The sequence below is a fragment of the Geotrypetes seraphini genome, chromosome 6, assembly GCF_902459505.1.
Source record: "Geotrypetes seraphini chromosome 6, aGeoSer1.1, whole genome shotgun sequence".
Classification (NCBI taxonomy): domain Eukaryota; kingdom Metazoa; phylum Chordata; class Amphibia; order Gymnophiona; family Dermophiidae; genus Geotrypetes; species Geotrypetes seraphini.
In genome coordinates, this window is record NC_047089.1 from 143345309 (window position 1) to 143364890 (window position 19582).

A 19582-nucleotide genomic window follows, 5' to 3' on the forward strand; every position below is an offset into this window, starting at 1 on the left:
AAGTATGGGCTTACAGTTGGCAGCTCTTTTCCCTTCCCACACCTGAGGGCGGCTGCACGAAGCGAACAGCTAGGGTCCTGACCATCCGCTTCCCCTCACCCTGTGGAAATCACCTTCAGAGGCGAAGGGGTTGATTTGAACCTTCCGTTCGCCGTTCCCTATCCCTCCCCAGCCTCGCTCGCTTCTCCATCTGTGCCGTAGAACAGAGGAGTCGAGACGGAAAGAAAAAGCCGGCGGCGATATGGCGATCCAGGGCAGCCGGGTAAGCATCTCTTCCTTCCTCCCCTCCATTATCATGTGCAGCATTTCTTTCTCCCCAAGCATCTCTCCCTGCCTTCCACCTTATGTTCAACATTTCTCTCTCTTCTCCATGCATCTCTCTCTCCCCTCCACCAAATGCAAGATTTCTCCCTCACCTCTTTCTACTTTTTTGTTACATCTCTCCATCTCCCCCATGTTCAATAATTCTTCCTTTCTTCTTTCTCCCCCAAAATGCAGTAGCTTTCCATCCCTCCTATCCCCCTGTACAGCAGCTTTCTCTCCCTCCCATCCCCCTGTGCAGCAGCCTTCCATCCCTCCATCCCATCCCTCTGTGCAGCAGCCTTCCAGCCCTCCCTCCCATCCTTCTGTGCAGCAGCTTTCCAGCCCTCCTATCCCCCTGTGCAACTGCCTTCCAGCCCTCCCATCCCCCTGTGCAGCAGGCTTCCAGCCCTCCTACCCCCTGTGCAGCAGCCGACCAGCCCTCCCTCCCATCCCCCTGTGCAGCAACCTTTCAGCCCTCTTATCCCCTTGTACAGCAGCCTTCCAGGCCTCCTATCCCCTTGTGTAACAGCCTTCCAGGCATCCTATCCCCCTGTGCAGCAGCCTTCCAGCCCTCTTATCTGCCTGTGCAGCATTTCCTGATTGAAGAAACCCCCCCCCCCCCCAAATGAGACATCAACTTTCGGGCCTCCTACAACAGCAGCAGCATGAACAGCCTAACTGCCAGTGCTCCCTCTTCCCGCGTCATCAGTAATGCGGCAGAGGAAAAGCCCCAGCAGAGCAGACCAGGAGAAGTCTGTTCAGACTGCTGACTCTGCCTGCCAGGCATTGCCGTAGCTGCTGCTGCTGCTGCCACCACCGAAGGTATTGACATAAGAACATAAGAATTGCCACTGCTGAGTCAGACCAGTGGTCCATCATGCTCGGCAGTCCGCTCACGCGGCGGCCCTCTGGTTCCTAGACCAGCACCCTAACTGAGACTAGCCCTACCAGCGCACGTTCTTGTTCAGCAGAAATTTGTCTAACTTTGTCTTGAATCCTTGGAGGGTGTTTTCCCCTATAACAGCCTCTGGAAGAGCATTCTAGCTTTCCACCACTCTCTGGGTGAAGAAGAACTTCCTTATGTTTGTACGGAATCTATCCCCTGTCAACTTTAGAGAGTGCCCTCTTGTTCTCCCTACCTTGGAGAGGTTGAACAACCTGTCCTTATCTACTAAGTCTATCCCCTTCAGTACCTTGAATGTTTCGATCATGTCTCCCTCTGTTCGAGGGAGAAGAGGCCCAGTTTCTCTAATTTTTCGCAGTATGGCAGCTCCTCTAGCCCCTTAACCATCTTAGTCGCTCTTCTCTGGACCCTTTCAAGTAGTACCGTGTCTTCTTCATGTACAGCGACCAGTGCTGGACGCAGTACTCCAGATGAGGGCATACCATGGCCTGGTACAGCGGCATGATAACCTTCTCTGATCTGTTTATGATCCCCTTCTTTATCATTCCTAGCATTCTGTTTGCCCTTTTTTGCTGCCGCCGCACATTGTGTGGACAGCTTCATCGACTTGTCGATCAGAACTCCCAAGTCCCTTTCCTGGGAGGTCTCTCCAAGTACCGCCCCGGACATCCTGTATTCATGCATGAGATTTTTGTTACCGACATGCATCACTTTACACTTATCCACGTTGAACCTCATTTGCCATGTCGATGTCCATTCCTTGAGCTTGATTATGTCACGTTGCAGATCTTCACAATCCCCCTGCGTCTTTACTACTCTGAATAACTTCGTATCATTCGCAAATTTAATCACCTCGCTCGTCATACCTATGTCCAGATCATTTATAAAGATGTTAAAGAGCATAGGTCCAAGCACCGAGCCCTGCGGCACCCCACTGGTGATGCTCTTCCAGTCCGAGTATTGTCCATTTATCCCCACTCTCTGTTTCCTATGCTCCAGCCAGTTTTTAATCCACGTGAATATTTCACCCTCAATTCCATGGCTTGCAATTTTCTGAAGTAGTCGTTCAAGCGGAACCTTGTCGAACGCCTTCTGAAAATTCAGATATACAATGTCGACCGGATCGCCCTTGTCTATCTGTCTGTTTACTCCCTCAAAGAAGTGCAGTAAGTTCATCAAACACAATCTAACTTTGCTAAAACCATGCTGACTGGTCTTCATCAGCCTGTGTCCGTCAAGGTGATCAATGATGCGGTCCTTTATCAGTGACTCTACCATCTTTCCCAGTACCGAAGTCAGACTCACCGGTCTGTAGTTCCCCGGATCTCCCCTCGAACCTTTCTTGAAGATCAGTGTAACATTTCGCCACCTTTCGCCACCGGAAGGTCATTCAGTCTTCCGGAATCTTTCCCGATTTGATTGACAGATTGGCTATTAGTTGAAGCAGTTCAGCTATGGTCCCTTTCAGTTCCTTGATGACCCTCGGATGGATGCCACCCGGTCCCGGGGATTTATTGCTCTTAAGCCTATCAATCTGCCTACATACCTCCTCTAGACTGACCGACAATCCTGTCAGCTTTCTGTCTTCATTTCCAGCATATAGCCTGATGGGTTCCGGTATGCTGTGTACATCTTCTTCGGTAAATACAGATGCAAAAAATGTGTTCAGTTTGTCGGCGATTGCTTTGTCCTCCTTTAGCACTCCCTTTATTTCATGGTCATCCAATGGTCCCACCACTTCCTTTGCGGGTCGTTTCTCCTTAATATATCGAAAGAACGGCTATTTTTTCCTTGTAGTCTCTTTTGGCCACTTTTACCGCCTTATGGCACCTGCATTGATGTTGTTTGTGCTTGTTCCAGTTTTCATCCGTTTTTTACCTTTTCCATTCCTTAAATGAAGTTTTCTTGTCTCTGATCGCTTCCTTTACCTCTACAGTGAGCCACGCCAGTTCTTTGTTCTTTTTCCTCTTGGATCCCTTGTTGATACACGGTATATATAGATTCTGTGTCTCGGTGACTGTGTCCTTAAAAAGGGACCAAGCTTGCTCTAGCGTTTTTACCGTGCTTATCCTCTTCTTAATCTTCTTCCCTACCATGAGTCTCATCCCTTCGTAATTCCCTTTTTGGAAGTTCAGTGCCAAAGCTGTCGTTTTGGACCGATGTTTCTCCCCTGCGTCCAGATCAAAGCGGATCATATTGTGATTGCTGTTTCCCAGCGTCCCTTCTACTTCTACATCTTGTGCTGGTCCTGGCAGGCCATTTAGAATTAAGTCCAGAATTGCATTTCCTCTAGTATTTTCCTTGACAAGTTGTTCCAGGAAGCAATCGCCTACAACATCCAAGAACTTGGTCCCTCTAATGCAACCGGAGGTGCCTAGGTTCCAGTCTATTTCCGGATAGTTGAAGTCACCCATGATAACTGTGTTGCCTCCCTTGCAGTTGCGTTTAATCTCATCTGTCATTTCTCCATCAATTTCTTTGGACTGCCCTTGGGGTCGGTAGTAGATGCCGATCTTCGTTTCCAGGCCATTTGTTCCTGGAATTTTGACCCATAGAGACTCTAATTTATCCGTCAGTTGTGGCGTGTTCTCTCCAGCAGATTCAATTTCCTCTTTGACGTATATGGCCACCTTTTTGAGCCACTCTGTCTCTGCGGTATAGTTTGTATTCCGGTAACACAGTGTCCCAGACGTTTTCCTCTGTCCACCATGATTCCGCGATGCCTATGATGTCAACGTTATCTTTTTGTGCTATGGCTTCTAATTCACCCATCTTATTTGTAAGGCTCCTTGCGTTTGTGTACATACACTTGAGTTTGCAGCTTTTTACTTTCTTGCATTTCCTTCCCTCCTGTGTCCTTTTCGATCTGTCTTGCCTGTAATCCGGTGAGTCTTTCCCTCTATCTTCTTGCACGGTATCCTCTGGGTATACCGGTTCCCGAACCATCGACTCTCTCTCTGTCGACTGTCGTCTTTCCCCTTCTCCCTAGTTTAAAAACTTGTCCACTTCTCTCTTGATGTTGCTTGCAAGTAGCCTCGTTCCGTCTCTGCTGAGGTGGAGTCCATCCTTCCTGTATAGCTTGCTCTTCCCCCAGAACGTTGTCCAGTTGCGCACAAAGTGGAATCCTTCTTCCTCACACCAGCACTGCATCCACGCGTTGACTGCTTGCAGCTCCATCTGCCTCTTCTCATCTGCCCTGGGTACCGGCAGGATCTCCGAGAATGCTATCCTCTGCGTTCTGGTCTTCAGCTTCCTTCCTAAAAGCCGGAACTGGTCCTTCAGTACTTCACCGAACAGCCCCTGCTGGTACTGGAATCTAAGGACACAGTGAGAGCTGTAAGAGCGAGTCACATACTAACTCCGACGTCAGCTCTGATGTAGGGGGAAGACTTCCGGTCGGCTACATGTACGTGCTGCAGACAGGAAAAGAAAATGAGCCTCTCGGCTCGAGCTGCCTCCAACCCCGCAGGATCCCCGAGACCACGAGAGGGATCCCCACAGGATCCCTGCGACCTGAAGGGGCAACCTGCGGGATCGCTGTGACCCAAAGGGGAAACCCACAGAATCCCCATGGGATTCCAGTCATCCCCATTCAGCTCTCTAGTCTGGGGTGGAGATTGGGCGGGGTCTGGGGCGAAGCTTTCAGGCCCCCTAAACAAAAGTGTTCCGCTACCTATGCCTAGAATGACTATTTAAATAAAGTTGGGATCAAGTATGGTAACATCTATGAGGTGAAAATAACCAGGTGAATCACTGGAATGGTGTCTCAGGGTGAGGAAGGATCTATTCCTTCTACTAAGAGCATGCCCTTCGGTTGGGGGGGGGGTGTTCCGGCAGGAGGGACTAGGCATCCCTCCTGCTGTTGATCTTAGGGCAGGGGTGTCCAATGTCGGTCCTCGAGGGCCGCAGTCCAGTCGGATTTTCAGGATTTCCCCAATGAATATACATGAGGTCTATTTGCATGCACTGCTTTCATTGTATGCTAATAGATCTCATGCATATTCATTGGGGAAATCCTGAAAACCCGACTGGATTGAGGCCCTCGAGGACCGACATTGGACACCCCTGTCTTAGGGGGATTGGGAATACTGGAAAGAAGGCCTGGGCATTCCTCCTGCTGATGATCTTAGGAGGGATGGGGGGTTCCTGCCAGTGGATGTCTCAGTGAGGTGGCGGCAGGAGGAATTGGGCACACCTCCTGCCGCAGACATTCTGGGGTGGGGGGGACTGACTTCAGGGGTTCTGGGGTATATCTTGGGGGGTGGCAGCAGGAGCAAATGGGCATTCCTCCTACTGGTAGTATTCGCAGTATGACTAAGTGTAGGTCCGCCCACATCCCACCCTCACCAATCCTTCAAAACTGCCCCTTTCAGCACTGGGCGCACAGTGGAATTCAGAAGCCTAAAATGCCTCTGGATATATAAAAAAAAAATGTTTTGATTATCGGTACTTGGACAACCTGTCTTTTAGGTCATTCAAGTGCTGACATGGGTGGGTTTTTAGACATATTTTTGTTTTGATTATGAGCTTCCTAGCTTATGGAATCCGGAAGGGATGTAACAGAATGGCAGTTTAAAGTTGGGAGCAAGTGAAGACACTGACCATTATTAACAAGTTTCTCACAGACTGGATCACATTTGTTTGATGGCAAACTTTACTGAGGTACACCAGAACAAAATGGTGAGATCTTTCAAATTCATTGGGAAGTCATTGGGAAGTCATTGGGAATTTGCAACCAAATTAAGGACAATTGTAAGTGGATTGGATGAATGAGAATTCCTCATTGAGTGAGTGGCATTTGAGAGACCCCTGGAAGGGAGAGGGAAGCCTGTTTAATTATGGTAAATGATAATGAACATTGTTATTATGCATGATATTTATTACACTCAGACCTATGTTATATGATACTGGTATTACAGTATTGGTAATTATGACAGGGTGCAAATGTGAGGTTGTTGAAATGATCAATAAAAGTCAAGTTTTAAAAAGGCTTATAAAGGTAATAGGAATACAAAGACCTAAATATTATAAAAGGAAGTAGAAATAATTGAAGCAGTTTTTGCAAAAGATTAAAATGACATTCAGTTTTTACCTACCTTGCTTCATAACTACAAGATGCTATTTCAGCCAGTGACAAAGCTGATATATCCAAATCCACTCCATTTGTTTGTGCAGAATCTGTATTCTCCCAGTTAGTCTTATCCAGCATATCCAAATCTGTTTGGAAAGCAAATATAGCTCCATGTATTATACTCATAATTTATTTCCACTCTTTAATAACCATATGTGTTTATGATCAGTATCTTGTTATGATATATCATATAGAAGCTCTGCTATTCACCTTGATCAAGGATGTTAACATTCCTCTCCTTCAAAAATCCCCTGCCCTAAAGTCATTTTATATTTTTTTTTAACTCAGTAAGCCCTACTTTCTCACACATCTTCCATGTTTTATGTCATTTTTAATGAGAACCAGAAGAAAAACTCCCCCAAATTTCAGGTTTTTTGCTGTGTCCTCAATTGTGTGCACCAGGCCTGCACAATTCAAAAACGATCCGGGGCTGCAACAAAGTCGAAAAATGTAGCGAGGGCCGCAGGTAGTGGCCATGGCTCAAGACACCCGGAAGTGCACGAACGTTGCCGTGATGACATCACACACATGTGTGACATCATCATGTCAACATCCAGTAGGGGGTGCCAGCAGGGAAGAGGGCAGGAGAGAAGGAGAGACACTGGCGCCGGTGATTGCCCTAGGCCAGTGATGGCTAACCTTTTTGAGCCCGAGTGCCCAAACTGCCGCACAAAACCAAAGAATTTCCTCAAAGTGCCAGCACGTCAATTAAACCTTAATAACAAGATTTTAGTATCTAAAAACTCTTTATAAAGTTGCCTGAACTATGTAACATCATTTTTAAAGGTTTGAATCTTTGTATTGTCAGATAATCAATTTGATTCACAATCCTTTGGTTTTCATTTCAATTTATTGGCAATTTATAATGTTTTAATGATTTCATTCATGGGCCGAATACACACATACTTTTCTCTGTCGCCGCACTCTTTGGCCAAAAGATTTGTAAGCCTGCAACCAAGTCAAGGTAGACTCTTTCAGCAGCAACCCTCCCTCCCCCTTACCTTTGTGGCCAAGTCAAAATGATCTACCAACAATAAAATTTTAAAAACACAAAGCACGCTGTACGCAGACAAAATGTTAATTATCATTTATATTCCGCGGGTTTTCAAAGAGGTCAAGGCAGATGACTTTATGCAATGTCACCTCAGTAACAACTATACAAAAATAGACAAATATTCCCCCTCCCTTTTTACTAAACCGCGATAGCGGTTTTTAGCGCAGGGACCTGCGCTGAATGCCCCACGCTGCTCTTGAAGCTCATAGGCTCCCTGCGCTAAAAAACGCTATTGCGGTTTAGTAAAAGGGAGCCATAGTGCAAAATATAGACAGCATATATAAATTCTCAAAACGGACACATTTTGATCACTAAATTTAAAATAAAATCATTTTCTTACCTTTGGTAATTTCATCAGTCTCTGGTTACACTTTATTCTTCTGACTGTGCATCCAATATTTCTTCCCTTTTTTCAGCCTCTTGTATGCTTTCTCTCCTTCAGACCTCATTCCCTCCCCAAACTTTTTCTTTGTTTCACCCTGCCCCCTTCTTTCTTTTTCTCTCTCTCCATACCCCCTTTCATTCTGTATGTCTGTCTTTCTCTCTCTCTCCGTGCCCCATTTTTCTTTGTTTCACCCAGCCCTCTTTCTTTTTTTTTTTGGCTCCCTGTCCCCCCCTTTCTTTCTTTCTCCTTGCCCTCCCCTATGCCACCACCATTGGGAAAATGCTGCCACCGCCACTGGGGAATAGGCTGCCACTGCCGCTATCGGGAACAGGCCGGCGCCGAGTTCGCCCTGCTTCTCTTCCCCACGGGGCCGACCAACTCTCGCCACTTGACGTCAATTCTAACATCGGAGAGGACGTTCTGGGCCAGCCAGGCAGCGATTGGCTGGCCCAGAACGTCCTCTCCGACATCAGAATTGACGCGGGTGGCGAGAGTTGGTCGGCCCCACAGGGAAAAGCAGGGAGAACTTGGCACCGGCCTGTTCCCAATGGCGGCGGTGGCACTCAAGTGGCTAAAGAGACGCAGTTTGCCAGCCTAGGAAGAACACTGGAGGGTGGCCAGCTGTGCACCCCCTTGGGGCGTAAAACCAGGGCAGACCGCCCCCACCCCCACCTTGGTATGCCACTGTCTGTACCTTACTCCCTCCCTATGACCAAAAATTCTCCTTTCTTCTATTCCCCGTGTACACAACCATCTCTTTCCCTCCATTCCTCTCTCCCAAGTCCTTGCCTTCTGTGTCCAAAAACACATTCCCTCCCCCACCTCAGCATCTCTTTCCCTCCCTTCCTCTCTCCCAAGTCCATGCCTTCTGTGTCCAAAAACACATTCCCTCCCCAACCTCAGCATCTATTTCCCTCCCTTCCTCTCTCCCAAGTCCATGCCTTGTGTCCAAAAACCCATTCCCTCCCTTCCTCTCTCCCAAGTTCATGCCTTGTGTCCAAAAACCCATTCCCTCCCCCACCTCAGCATCTATTTCCCTCCCTTCCTCTCTCCCAAGTCCATGCCTTCTGTGTGCAAAAACCCATTCCCTCCCCCACCTCAGCATCTCTTTCCCTCCTTTCCTCTCTCCCAAGTTCATGCTTTCTGTGTCCAAAAACCCATTCCATCCCCCACCTCAGCATCTCTTTCCCTCCCTTCCTCTCTCCCAAGTTCATGCCTTCTGTGTCCAAAAACCCATTCCCTCCCCCACCTCAGCATCTCTTTCCCTCCCTTCCTTTCTCCCAAGTTCATGCTTTCTGTGTCCAAAAACCCATTCCATCCCCCACCTCAGCATCTCTTTCCCTCCCTTCCTCTCTCCCAAGTTCATGCCTTCTGTGTCCAAAAGCACATTCCCTCCCCCACCTCAGCATCTCTTTCCCTCCCTTCCTCTCTCCCAAGTTCATGCCTTGTGTCCAAAAACGCACTCCCTCCCCCTTTTGTGTTCCCCGTTTGTCTCTCAGCCCATCTTAGCAACTTTCTCAGCAAAATGTAGCTCGAGCCGCATAGGCTTGTCTTCTATTTCCTGCCTGTCCCGCCGCGCACACATAGCCGATCGGAAATCTTCCCCGACTTCAGCGCTGACGTCGGAGGGCGGGCTTTGCTTAAGCCCTCCCTCCGACGTCAGCGCTGACGTCGGGGAAGATTTCCGATCGGCTGTGTGAGCGGCAGGGCAAGCGGAGTAGAAGACGAGCCTCGCAGCTCGAGTTATATTTAGCCCCGCGGGTCCCCCATCGTCCCCGTTCAGCTCTCTCTCCTGTGCACCCCCTGGTAGTACTGCCCTGATGGCGGCCCTGCGCGTGCCAGCTGCAAGGCCTTCGCGTGCCACAGTTGGCACGCGTGCCATAGGTTCGCCATCGCTGCCCTAGGCCCACCCAAGCTCTGCCCCAGATCCTGTCCCCTTTACTAATTGTAATGCAATCTTTTCCTTTCATTTTTCATATACACACAATATACACAGCAGATATAAATTCTCAAAACTGACACATTTCAATCACTATATTGAAAATAAAATCATTTCCCCTACCTTTGTTGTCTGGTGACTATTTTCCTATGCTTTTAACTATGTTTCCAGGGCCTTCTTATTCATTGACTGTTTTTCTCTCTTTCTTCACTTTCTGCCCTGCATCCATCTTTGGCATTAACTTAACATTCAATTTTTCCATTTTTCTGTTTTCTTCTCAAAATCTACTTTTCAATATCTTCCCTTCCTATCTCTCTCTCCTTCCAACCCCATTTCCATGGTCTGATAACTCTCTCCTTCCTCCCCAATAGTCCGACATCTCTCTCTTTCCCTCCCTCCTCCCAGTAGTCTTACATCTCTCTCTTTCCTTTCCGCCCTTCCCAGTCTGGCATCTCTCTCCACTCCTTCCCATTATCTGGCATCTCTCTCTACTACCACTACTATTATTATTTCTATAGCACTATCACACTCCCCTCCTTCCCTTCCATTCCCTGGTCTGGTATCAAAAGATTAAATTCTTACCTCTGCTAATCTTCTTTTTTGTAAATCTACTCTGTAGTCTGAACGATAGGATGTTGTGTATCTTATGCAGCCATAAACTGTAGGGATCTCAACCCAAAACTCCAGCCCCTCCCACCGGGTCCATCTCCTGTGATATGCTCCCTGAAGATCAGTCAGTAACCAAGCCAGTAAGGTCTACAGGAGAAACAGAAAACAAAAGAAAAAGAGAGAGGGGGCACAGGGAACTCCCCGCTACACAAACAATTCTGCTTCTGTTAAGAAATTCAAAACATCAATTTTAATAATGTGAAACACAATATTAACTTTCAACATGAACACTAAACAATTTGAACTGTACAAATTTGTATAAGGAGACACAGCCTGTAAAGTCAGAAGGGAGCAACCACCCTTTAACCCTTATGCAAAAGGAAAGAATGCATAGGCTGGTCAGAGACAGAAATCCAGCTTGCCAGTTACTGGTCAGGCAACCTGCGGATTGGACATAAAACAGGCAGGTGTTCAGACTACAGAGGAGATTTATAAGAAAGAAGATTAGCAGAGGTAAGAACCTAATCTTTTGTTCTTGTACAATCCCTCTGTAGTCTGAACGATAGGGACATATGAGAGCAGTCCCAAAATATCATGGGGGGGGGGGGGCTGATGAGCCTGTCACCAGGAACAAAACTCTAAGAGCAGCAGAATGCTTAGCCGCCACATCAACCCGGAAGAACCCGAGACAAGCGTGCAGGAAAAACCATGCAGTCACCCAGCCTATTTCCGAAGACAAAACTGCTGAGGATTCAGCCCAAGAGGAGGAATTCCTCTGGAGAAATGCACCCTTACCCCAAGGGTAAGGGGGGCTGTGTCCTTGCCGCTATATAATCCAGCTGGAAATTGACACCTCAGAGACAGGCCCACCCAAATGGGCAGGACCCTAAAGCACATAAATGCGGGCTGTTAGACAAAAATCGATGGCGGCTTTCAAAGGGGAAAATCACAAATGTCCAGGAACTGCAAGATTCTGTTTGTGGACTGGATCCCGAAGGAGCAAATACCAGAAGATGAACTTCATGATCCACATAGAAAGAATAAACCACCTTGAAATAAAGGAAGGCACCGTCCGCAAGAAGACTACAGAATCCATGATCCACAGAAGAATCACGGCAGAAGAGCGCCTGTAGCTCTAACACCCTATGAGTAGATGTGACCTCTACAAGAAAGACAGTCCTGTCAGAGAGATCTGGCAGGAAACTTGCTCAAGAGGCATGTAGGGCAGACGGCCCAGCGAGTGGAGAATCAAACGCAAATTCCACTGTGGACAAGGGAGTCGCATTTCAGACCCCAGCCAAACCGCATCCCTCAACAAAATGGACAACATCTGGGGGGATGCGAGCGAACCCCTGAACAAAGCAGAATGCCAAGCGAGAATAACCCGCGATCTGTACTCAAGGGGAAGCTACAGCAAGCTCCTGCAGGAAGGCAGCCTGCCACAAATCCAGAACCTGAGCCACTGAGAACCCCGAGGGATCCACCTAAGCTCTGGAACACAGGACCTGGGAACACACTGGGCCTATGCTTAGGCAGCAACAGAAGACGTCCGCCTGCGAAGGAGGAACATGGTCAAATAGCCTCTGGCTGACAAGGCTGCACTCTCAAAAGCTATACCAGAAGACTATGTCAATCCGGAACATGCAGCCCGATTGGACCCTGAGAGAGAAAAGGCAAGAATGGCAGGGAACCGGAGTTCCCAACCTAGACTGAAATAGATTGGCCTACCAGGGTCTTCATGGACAAACAGGAGTAACCAAGATCACCATACCCCCGTGAGCTGTCGCGACGCGCAGATTACGCCCAGGAATGGTTCAGGGAGGAACCCACTAAAAGAAGACAGCCTCACAGTCAAGATTCCACCAGGGCATCCAAACCATCTCTGTTAGCCTCCCGCCGATGGCTGAAAATTGACAGCCTGCCTGTTCTTGGCAGACGCCATGGTTCGAACGCTGAATAACATAGTAACATAGTAGATGACGGCAGATAAAGACCCGAATGGTCCATCCAGTCTGCCCAACCTGATTCAATTTAAATTTTTTTTATTTTATTTTTTTCTTCTTAGCTATTTCTGGGCAAGAATCCAAAGCTTTACCCGGTACTGTGCTTGGGTTCCAACTGCCGAAATCTCTTTTAAGACTTACTCCAGCCCATCTACACCCTCCCAGCCATTGAAGCCCTCCCCAGCCCATCCTCCACCAAACGGCCATACACAGACACAGACCGTGCAAGTCTGCCCAGTACTGCCCAGTACAATATTATTTTCTGATTCTAAATCTTCTGTGTTCATCCCACGCTGCTTTGAACTCAGTCACAGTTTTACTCTCCACCACCTCTCTCAGGAGCGCATTCCAGGCATCCACTACCCTCTCTGTAAAGTAGAATTTCCTAACATTGCCCCTGAATCTACCACCCCTCAACCTCAAATTATGTCCTCTGGTTTTACCATTTTCCTTTCTCTGGAAAATATTTTGTTCTACGTTAATACCCTTCAAGTATTTGAATGTCTGAATCATATCTCCCCTGTCTCTCCTTTCCTCTAGGGTATACATATTCAGGGCTTCCAGTCTCTCCTCATACATCTTCTGGCGCAAGCCTCCTATCATTTTCGTCGCCCTCCTCTGGACCGCCTCAAGTCTTCTTACGTCCTTCGCCAGATACGGTCTCCAAAACTTAACACAATACTCCAAGTGGGGCCTTACCAATGACCTGTACAGGGGCATCAACACCTTCTTCCTTCTACTGACTACGCCTCTTTTTATACAGCCCAGCATCCTTCTGGCAGCAGCCACTGCCTTGTCACACTGTTTTTTCACCTTTAGATCTTCGGATACTATCACCCCAAGGTCCCTCTCCCCGTCCGTGCATATCAGCTTCTCTCCTCCCAGCATATACGGTTCCTTCCAATTATTAATCCCCAAATGCATTACTCTGCATTTCTTTGCATTGAATTTTAGTTGCCAGGCATTAGACCATTCCTCTAACTTTTGCAGATCCTTTTTCATATTTTCCACTCCCTCTTCGGTGTCTACTCTGTTACAAATCTTGGTATCATCTGCAAAAAGGCACACTTTTCCTTCTAACCCTTCAGCAATGTCACTCACAAACATATTGAACAGGATTGGCCCCAGCACTGATCCCTGAGGGACTCCACTACTCACCTTTCCTTCCTTCGAGCGACTTCCATTAACCACTGTCCGACAGCCAGTTTCTGACCCAGTTCACCACTTTGGGTCCTGACTTCAGCCCTTCAAGTTTGTTCAACAGCCTCCTACCTATGAGGAACTGTATCAAAGGCTTTGCTGAAATCCAAGTAAATTACATCTAGCATATGTCCTCGATCCAGCTCTCTGGTCACCCAATCAAAAAATTCAATCAGGTTCGTTTGGCACGATTTACCTTTTGTAAAGCCATGTTGCCTCGGATCCTGTAACCCATTAGATTCAAGGAAGTACACTATCCTTTCTTTCAGCAAAACTTCCATTATTTTTCCAACAACTGAAGTGAGGCTAACCGGCCTGTAGTTTCCTGCTTCATCCCTGTGACCACTTTTATGAATAGGGACCACATCCGCTCTCCTCCAATCCCCAGGAATCACTCCCATCTCCAGAGATTTGTTGAACAAGTCTTTAATAGGACTCGCCAGAACCTCTCTGAGCTCCCTTAGTATCCTGGGATGGATCCCGTCTGGTCCCATCGCTTTGTCCACCTTCAGTTTTTCAAGTTGCTCATAAACACCCTCCTCCGTGAACGGCGCAGAATCTACTCCATTTTCTCGTGTAACTTTGCCAGACAATCTCGGTCCTTCTCCAGGATTTTCTTCTGTGAACACAGAACAGAAGTATTTGTTTAGCACATTTGCTTTCTCCTCATCACTCTCCACATATTGGTTCCCAGCATCTTTTAGCCTAGCAATTCCATTTTTTATCTTCCTCCTTTCACTAATATATCTGAAAAAATTTTTATCTCCCTTTTTTACATTTTTAGCCATTTGTTCTTCCGCCTGTGTCTTCGCCAAACGTATCTCTCTTCGCCAAACGTATCTCTCTCTCTTTAAGTTTCACCCTGTAGTCCATTCTGCTCTCCTCTTCTTGGGTTTTTTTATATTTCATGAACGCCAACTCTTTCGCCTTTATTTTCTCAGCCACTAGGTTGGAGAACCATATCGGCTTCCTTTTTCTCTACTAATGCACACTGTACTTGCACATCCGTCAGCAGAGACACCAGGCTCCCCGAACCAGGGTCTGACAACTGAGGGAATCGCTAGAACATCTCCTTCATCTGTTAAGGTAGCTGCGGACAGTGTTACAAGGTGCTTTACTGCTCAGGAAGAGCAGCCAAGCTTCCAGGCCCAGAAGGAGAAAACTGGCCCTCCCACTCTGAAGATCCAGGCCACTGTCATCTCAAAATCCGAGAACCACTGACAGCTCGATGATGGTTACAACCTCTGGAAATGGGGTCGGCTAGAAGCATCGACCTCAGTCCCAGGTGATCAGATGACTCCCCACTCTCAGGGGGATACCAGTGGCCCTGAATCGGGACTGCCATGCAGAAAGCTCCCCAACCGAGAAGACTTGCGCCCCTGGCAAGAGTCACGCAGACCAAGACCCTCAGAGGCAGATCTCTGCCTAGGGTCAGTGGGTGTAACCACATGCTGCTTTGCGCCATCGCCATACAAGATGGCGGAAGCGAAAGTTAGTCCCGTTGCAGACTTCACCCATGCAGCAGCAACCCCTGGAGAGTACACAGCCAAGCCCTGTACCACAGACCCACATTGATCAAAATGACCAGGAGTCCAAGGCCTTGACCATTGTCAGGCATGGAAGTAGGCAATACAAACAGACTAAACTAAACTTTAAGCTTATGTACCACATTTTCTCTAGAAATATAGAGCTCGACACGGTTTACAAAAGTTAAAAGGGAAGTACAGTGGGAGTTGGTGATAGGTGGAAGTGGAAATTTACATTTTTGAAAATAGCCAAGTTTTCAGGTGTCTACGGAATAGTTGGAAAGAGCCCAGGTTGCGCAACTGGGCAGGGAAATTATTCCAGAGCTCTGTAGTTTTGAAGTGAAGAGATTTCCCTAGGTTTTCCAATGTAGGTAACGCTTTTTAGTGAGGGGAAAGATAATTTGAGCTTTTGGATAGATCTGGTGATGTCAGGTCTTGCAGCATTCCAAGATAGAGGAATTAAAGGGGAAATAATGCTATGGAGGTTCTTGAAAATTAGGTAGGTACATTTAAAGTAGATCCTGGAAATTACTGAGAGCCAGTGGAGTTGTAGCAAGAGTGGCGAAACATGGTCAAATTTGCTCTTTGCAAAGATCAGCCTAGCTGCAGTATTCTGGATCTGTTGAAGTCTTTGAAGACTTTTCTTGATCAGACTTAAATAGACCGAGTTGCAGTAGTCCAGCCTCAAAAGAATGATTGATTGAACAAAGACAGCAAAATGTTGTTGGTGGAAACAGGATCTCACTTTCCTCAGCATATGGAGGCTAAAAAAGCATTTTTTTTTTACTAGAGAGTTAAGATGATCAGTAAATGAAAATGTTCAGTCTATAATGACGCCCAAAACTTTGCTTGAAAATTCAATCTGCAGTGAAGGTCCAGAAGGCAGTGGAATGAACGGAGGTAGCTGTTTTAACTTTGGGCCAAGCCAAAGTAGTTTTGTTTTGGTCTCATTTAGCTCCATTTGTACAGTAAGGCCCGGATTCTGTATGGGACGCCGGTTCAGGAGTCCTATACAAAATTGGGCCTACACCCGCCCAAAGTTAACCCGATTCTGTAACCGACATCCATGTTGCAGACGCCGGTTACAGAATCGGGTTTAACTTGCCCAACTCCCCTCCCTGCCCCCTCAACGGTCCCCCGAAGATCGCCGGCAGAAAGGTGCTCAATCCTTCCTGCCGACAGAACCCGCCCCCGCCGACGATCACCGGCAGGAAGGTGCTCAGCCCTTCCTGCTGACAAAACCCGCCCCCCTCCCCCCGATGATCACGGCAGGAGGTTACCCAACCCCTCCTGACAATCCCCCAACGGCCCTCCCGACAATCGTGACAGGAGGGTGACCAACCCCTCCTGCTGGCCCCCCCAATGGCTCTCCCTAAGATCGCCCAACCCCTCCTGCCGGACCCCCCAACGAACCCCCCCACACCAGAAACCCCTACCTTAGACTTACTTTCTCAAGTTGGACCGGAAGGCTCCTCGCACGTCCGGTCAGCAGGCCCGCCTCCGTCCAAATGAGGCGGGCCCGCCCCTCCCCTCCCCTGCCCAACCCACAGGATCCTAGGGCCTGATTGGTCCAGGTGCCTAAGGCCCCTCCCACTATAGGAGTTCAGGTCCAGGACCGAGTTCAGGTCCAGGATAGTCCTCTAAGCTCGGAGGAAAGCCCTGATAGGCAGAGGAAATCGATAATCTCCCCGAGACTAGTTCAATAACAGCAACAGCCAGCAGCCTATGAACCGCAGTCTGAACTCATTGAACTGTCTCGGTGCGCTCCACATGCGAATCAGAGAGGAGTCCAGAAGATGCCTAGAAAACCGTCGCATAGGACCTCTAGGACCAAACTGTCTGAGGTCACCTGCTCCCATACCACCAGACAAGCCAAGAGATGCCCTCCGATCTGGAGGAGCGGGGCCAATGGCCAACAGCTTTTTTTTGTGTTTGTGGGAGGACGTCTGGTAAGGACTCCAGAAGGGCAGAGCCCCCCAAAGTGGGGCCTGACTAGAAAATGAACCGTTGACCCGAAATCTGGGAACCAGAGTACTGGCCGCCTTGATATCAGCAGCAGTCTTGTAGTGAAGGTTTTGGCAGTCATCTTGGGATTGGAGCTAGTATGGGCAGGAGCAATTTACACTTGCTCTTGCCTATATCAGCTCCAATCCCGAGATATCCAGCAAGACATAGCAGCAGTCTCACAAGACTGCCGCTGAAGGTCACAGTAAGCATTTTGGCAGTGGAGAGGGACAGGGAAAGTGCAACTATGAATAGCTCTTACCCCTCGTAAAGTTTGGAAGAGGCCAAATTTTATAAAATGTATGTTTATATGCATAGAGTACATACACATATTTGCACCTTCTTTAACAAGAGTGGAGAGAGAGAGAGATGAGGATGATGAGTGTGTGTGTGTGGAGGGGGGGGGTAGAATAAGAGAAAGAAGGGTTGGGTGCGCTCCGTAAATTTATCCTGAGATGGAGGAGAAGAGTCAGAGAATGGGTTCCCAAGGAGGGGTGGGGAGAGAAAGCACAGTTACTTACTATAATAGGTGTTATCCAGAGACAGCAGGCAGATATTCTCACATATGGGTGACGTCATCCACAGAGCCCAGTACAGACCGTCTGAAAAGTGAACTGTCAGGGCCAGAGGTGCACAAGTGTGCTAATGCTTGTGCCTGCGACACTTCCTGATTGTGGTGGTCGCTAGACGGCTGCCTGCTGATTACCGGTATGTTAGGGTCAGCGGCGCACAAGCGTGCTGCTGTCTGGGCGCTCGCCACTTCCTGAAAAGCTGCCGTTAGTTCTCGCAGGACTGACGGCAGTCATTCAGGAAGTGGCGCGCGCCCAGGTATTAGTACGTTTGTGCACCATTAACCCCAACATACCAGTAATTAGCAGGCGGCCGTCCAGCGACCACCACAATCAGGAAGTGTCGCGGGCCCAGGCATTAGCACACTTGTGCACCGCTGACCCCGACATAATCAGCAAGCAGCCATCAGCGACCACCACAATTTAAAGGTACCACTGGGAGGGGGGGGAGCTATATTTGCTTCATAAGACACACCCTTATTTCCACCCACTTTTGGGGGGGAAAAAGTGCATCTTATGGAGCAAAAAATATGGTACTTTTCAAATCATGAATACATTACGCGATGCAGAAAATGCTTTAAAATATCCCAATTTTGTGTTGTAGGGGTCACTATGGTCCCCTTCTGTAGCCAACTTGTACGTTGCTAATTTTGAAGAAATATTTTGAAGAAAAAATTTTGACACCATATTCAAAGAGAAAAAGCATACCATGGTGAAGATACACAAATAATATATTTTTAATCTGGAAAGGTAAGGATGACCTCTTACTATTTCTTATCTAATTAAAAACTAAAGATCACTTACATTCACACAACATACAAGCAATGTCACAAATTGCTTACAAAGACTTACTTGTGGCTTTCAAGAAATATAAAATCTTAGAGAACATTTTAACCCCATACTACCTATGACTCAAATGAACAAAAGAGATACTATTTTAAACATTGCTCTTGTCCTAATTGCACAAGTCAGTGGCGTGGGACAGGAGATGGTGCCTGTTGGGTAAGAAAATTATCCTAAATGGAGGAGCTGTCAGGAGTCCTCAGAACTCAAAACTGTGAGACTTCAAACCAGAAAGGCAGTACTGTGCTTTTCTAAACCTAATTTGCATGTGACTTGTGGACAGGATGCTTTTCGGACCTCAGTGCATTTGTCTATCATCTGTTAACTGGATTACTGTAATGTCCTGCCATCTAATACCCTGCTTCTTTATGGGGCATAAAAAATTTGACCATGTTACTGTACTACTTAGGAACTTTCATTGACTGCCTATTTCTCATAGAATAATTTTCCGGCTTCCCATCCCTAGCTACAGAAGCATTTTTTCATAGTCCCTGAAGGATGGAAAGCACAAGTTATGATCAAACAGTGATATTTAGAGGCCAGATTAAAGGACATGAGTGCATTCTAGAAAGCTGTAATTTGTGGTCTCTATCTAGCTAATCATTTTTCAACGGCTGAACTTCCTGAATTTTCTAGCTTCAAAATAAACCTAGTTCCAATTGCACTAGAAGCCTAATGGAAAAGGAGGAAACTGCAGAGTCACAAACAAAAAAATGATACCTACTCTTCATATCTTTGTGTTTTAGTATTTTGTTCTGATAATATTGTTGTTCAAGATGAGGGTCAGCTCCTGGTCGCAAGGATGTCCTTCCTGCACCTTTATTACTGGTAACAGCCACTGGCTTTCCTGTATTTAAAAAAATTATATACATTTATAAAGACTTGAGATTTACTCCCATATATTATATGATTTACACACAAACTGCAAATAGTTAAGTCATGCATACATGCTCAAAAGGATTAATTGTACATTTTTCTTCATTCAAGTCACTGCTTATTTTCATCAAAGTTCTCTGCTAACTAATATCACACACTACTGAACAGGTGGAACCCCCAGAAACAAACACCAAATTTTAGTATATGAAATTTACATTACGATGCAGTAACAAATG

General features: G+C 47.2%; 1 protein-coding gene across 5 annotated transcripts in view; it reads right to left on the reverse strand.

Annotated features, from left to right (window-relative positions):
• The window catches only part of REV1 (REV1 DNA directed polymerase), a 401814-nt gene that overhangs the window by 197407 nt on the left and 184825 nt on the right, over positions 1–19582 (reverse strand). For 4 of the 5 annotated variants that reach the window (XM_033948190.1, XM_033948189.1, XM_033948188.1 and 1 more), the window contains 2 exons: positions 19195–19317; positions 6304–6424 (listed from right to left, as the gene is read on the reverse strand). In XM_033948190.1, the coding sequence (XP_033804081.1) occupies positions 6304–6424; positions 19195–19317 (244 nt within the window). Of the gene's footprint in view, positions 1–6303; positions 6427–19194; positions 19318–19582 lie in introns of those variants that run through there. The other variant, XM_033948193.1, reaches the window with a different exon arrangement.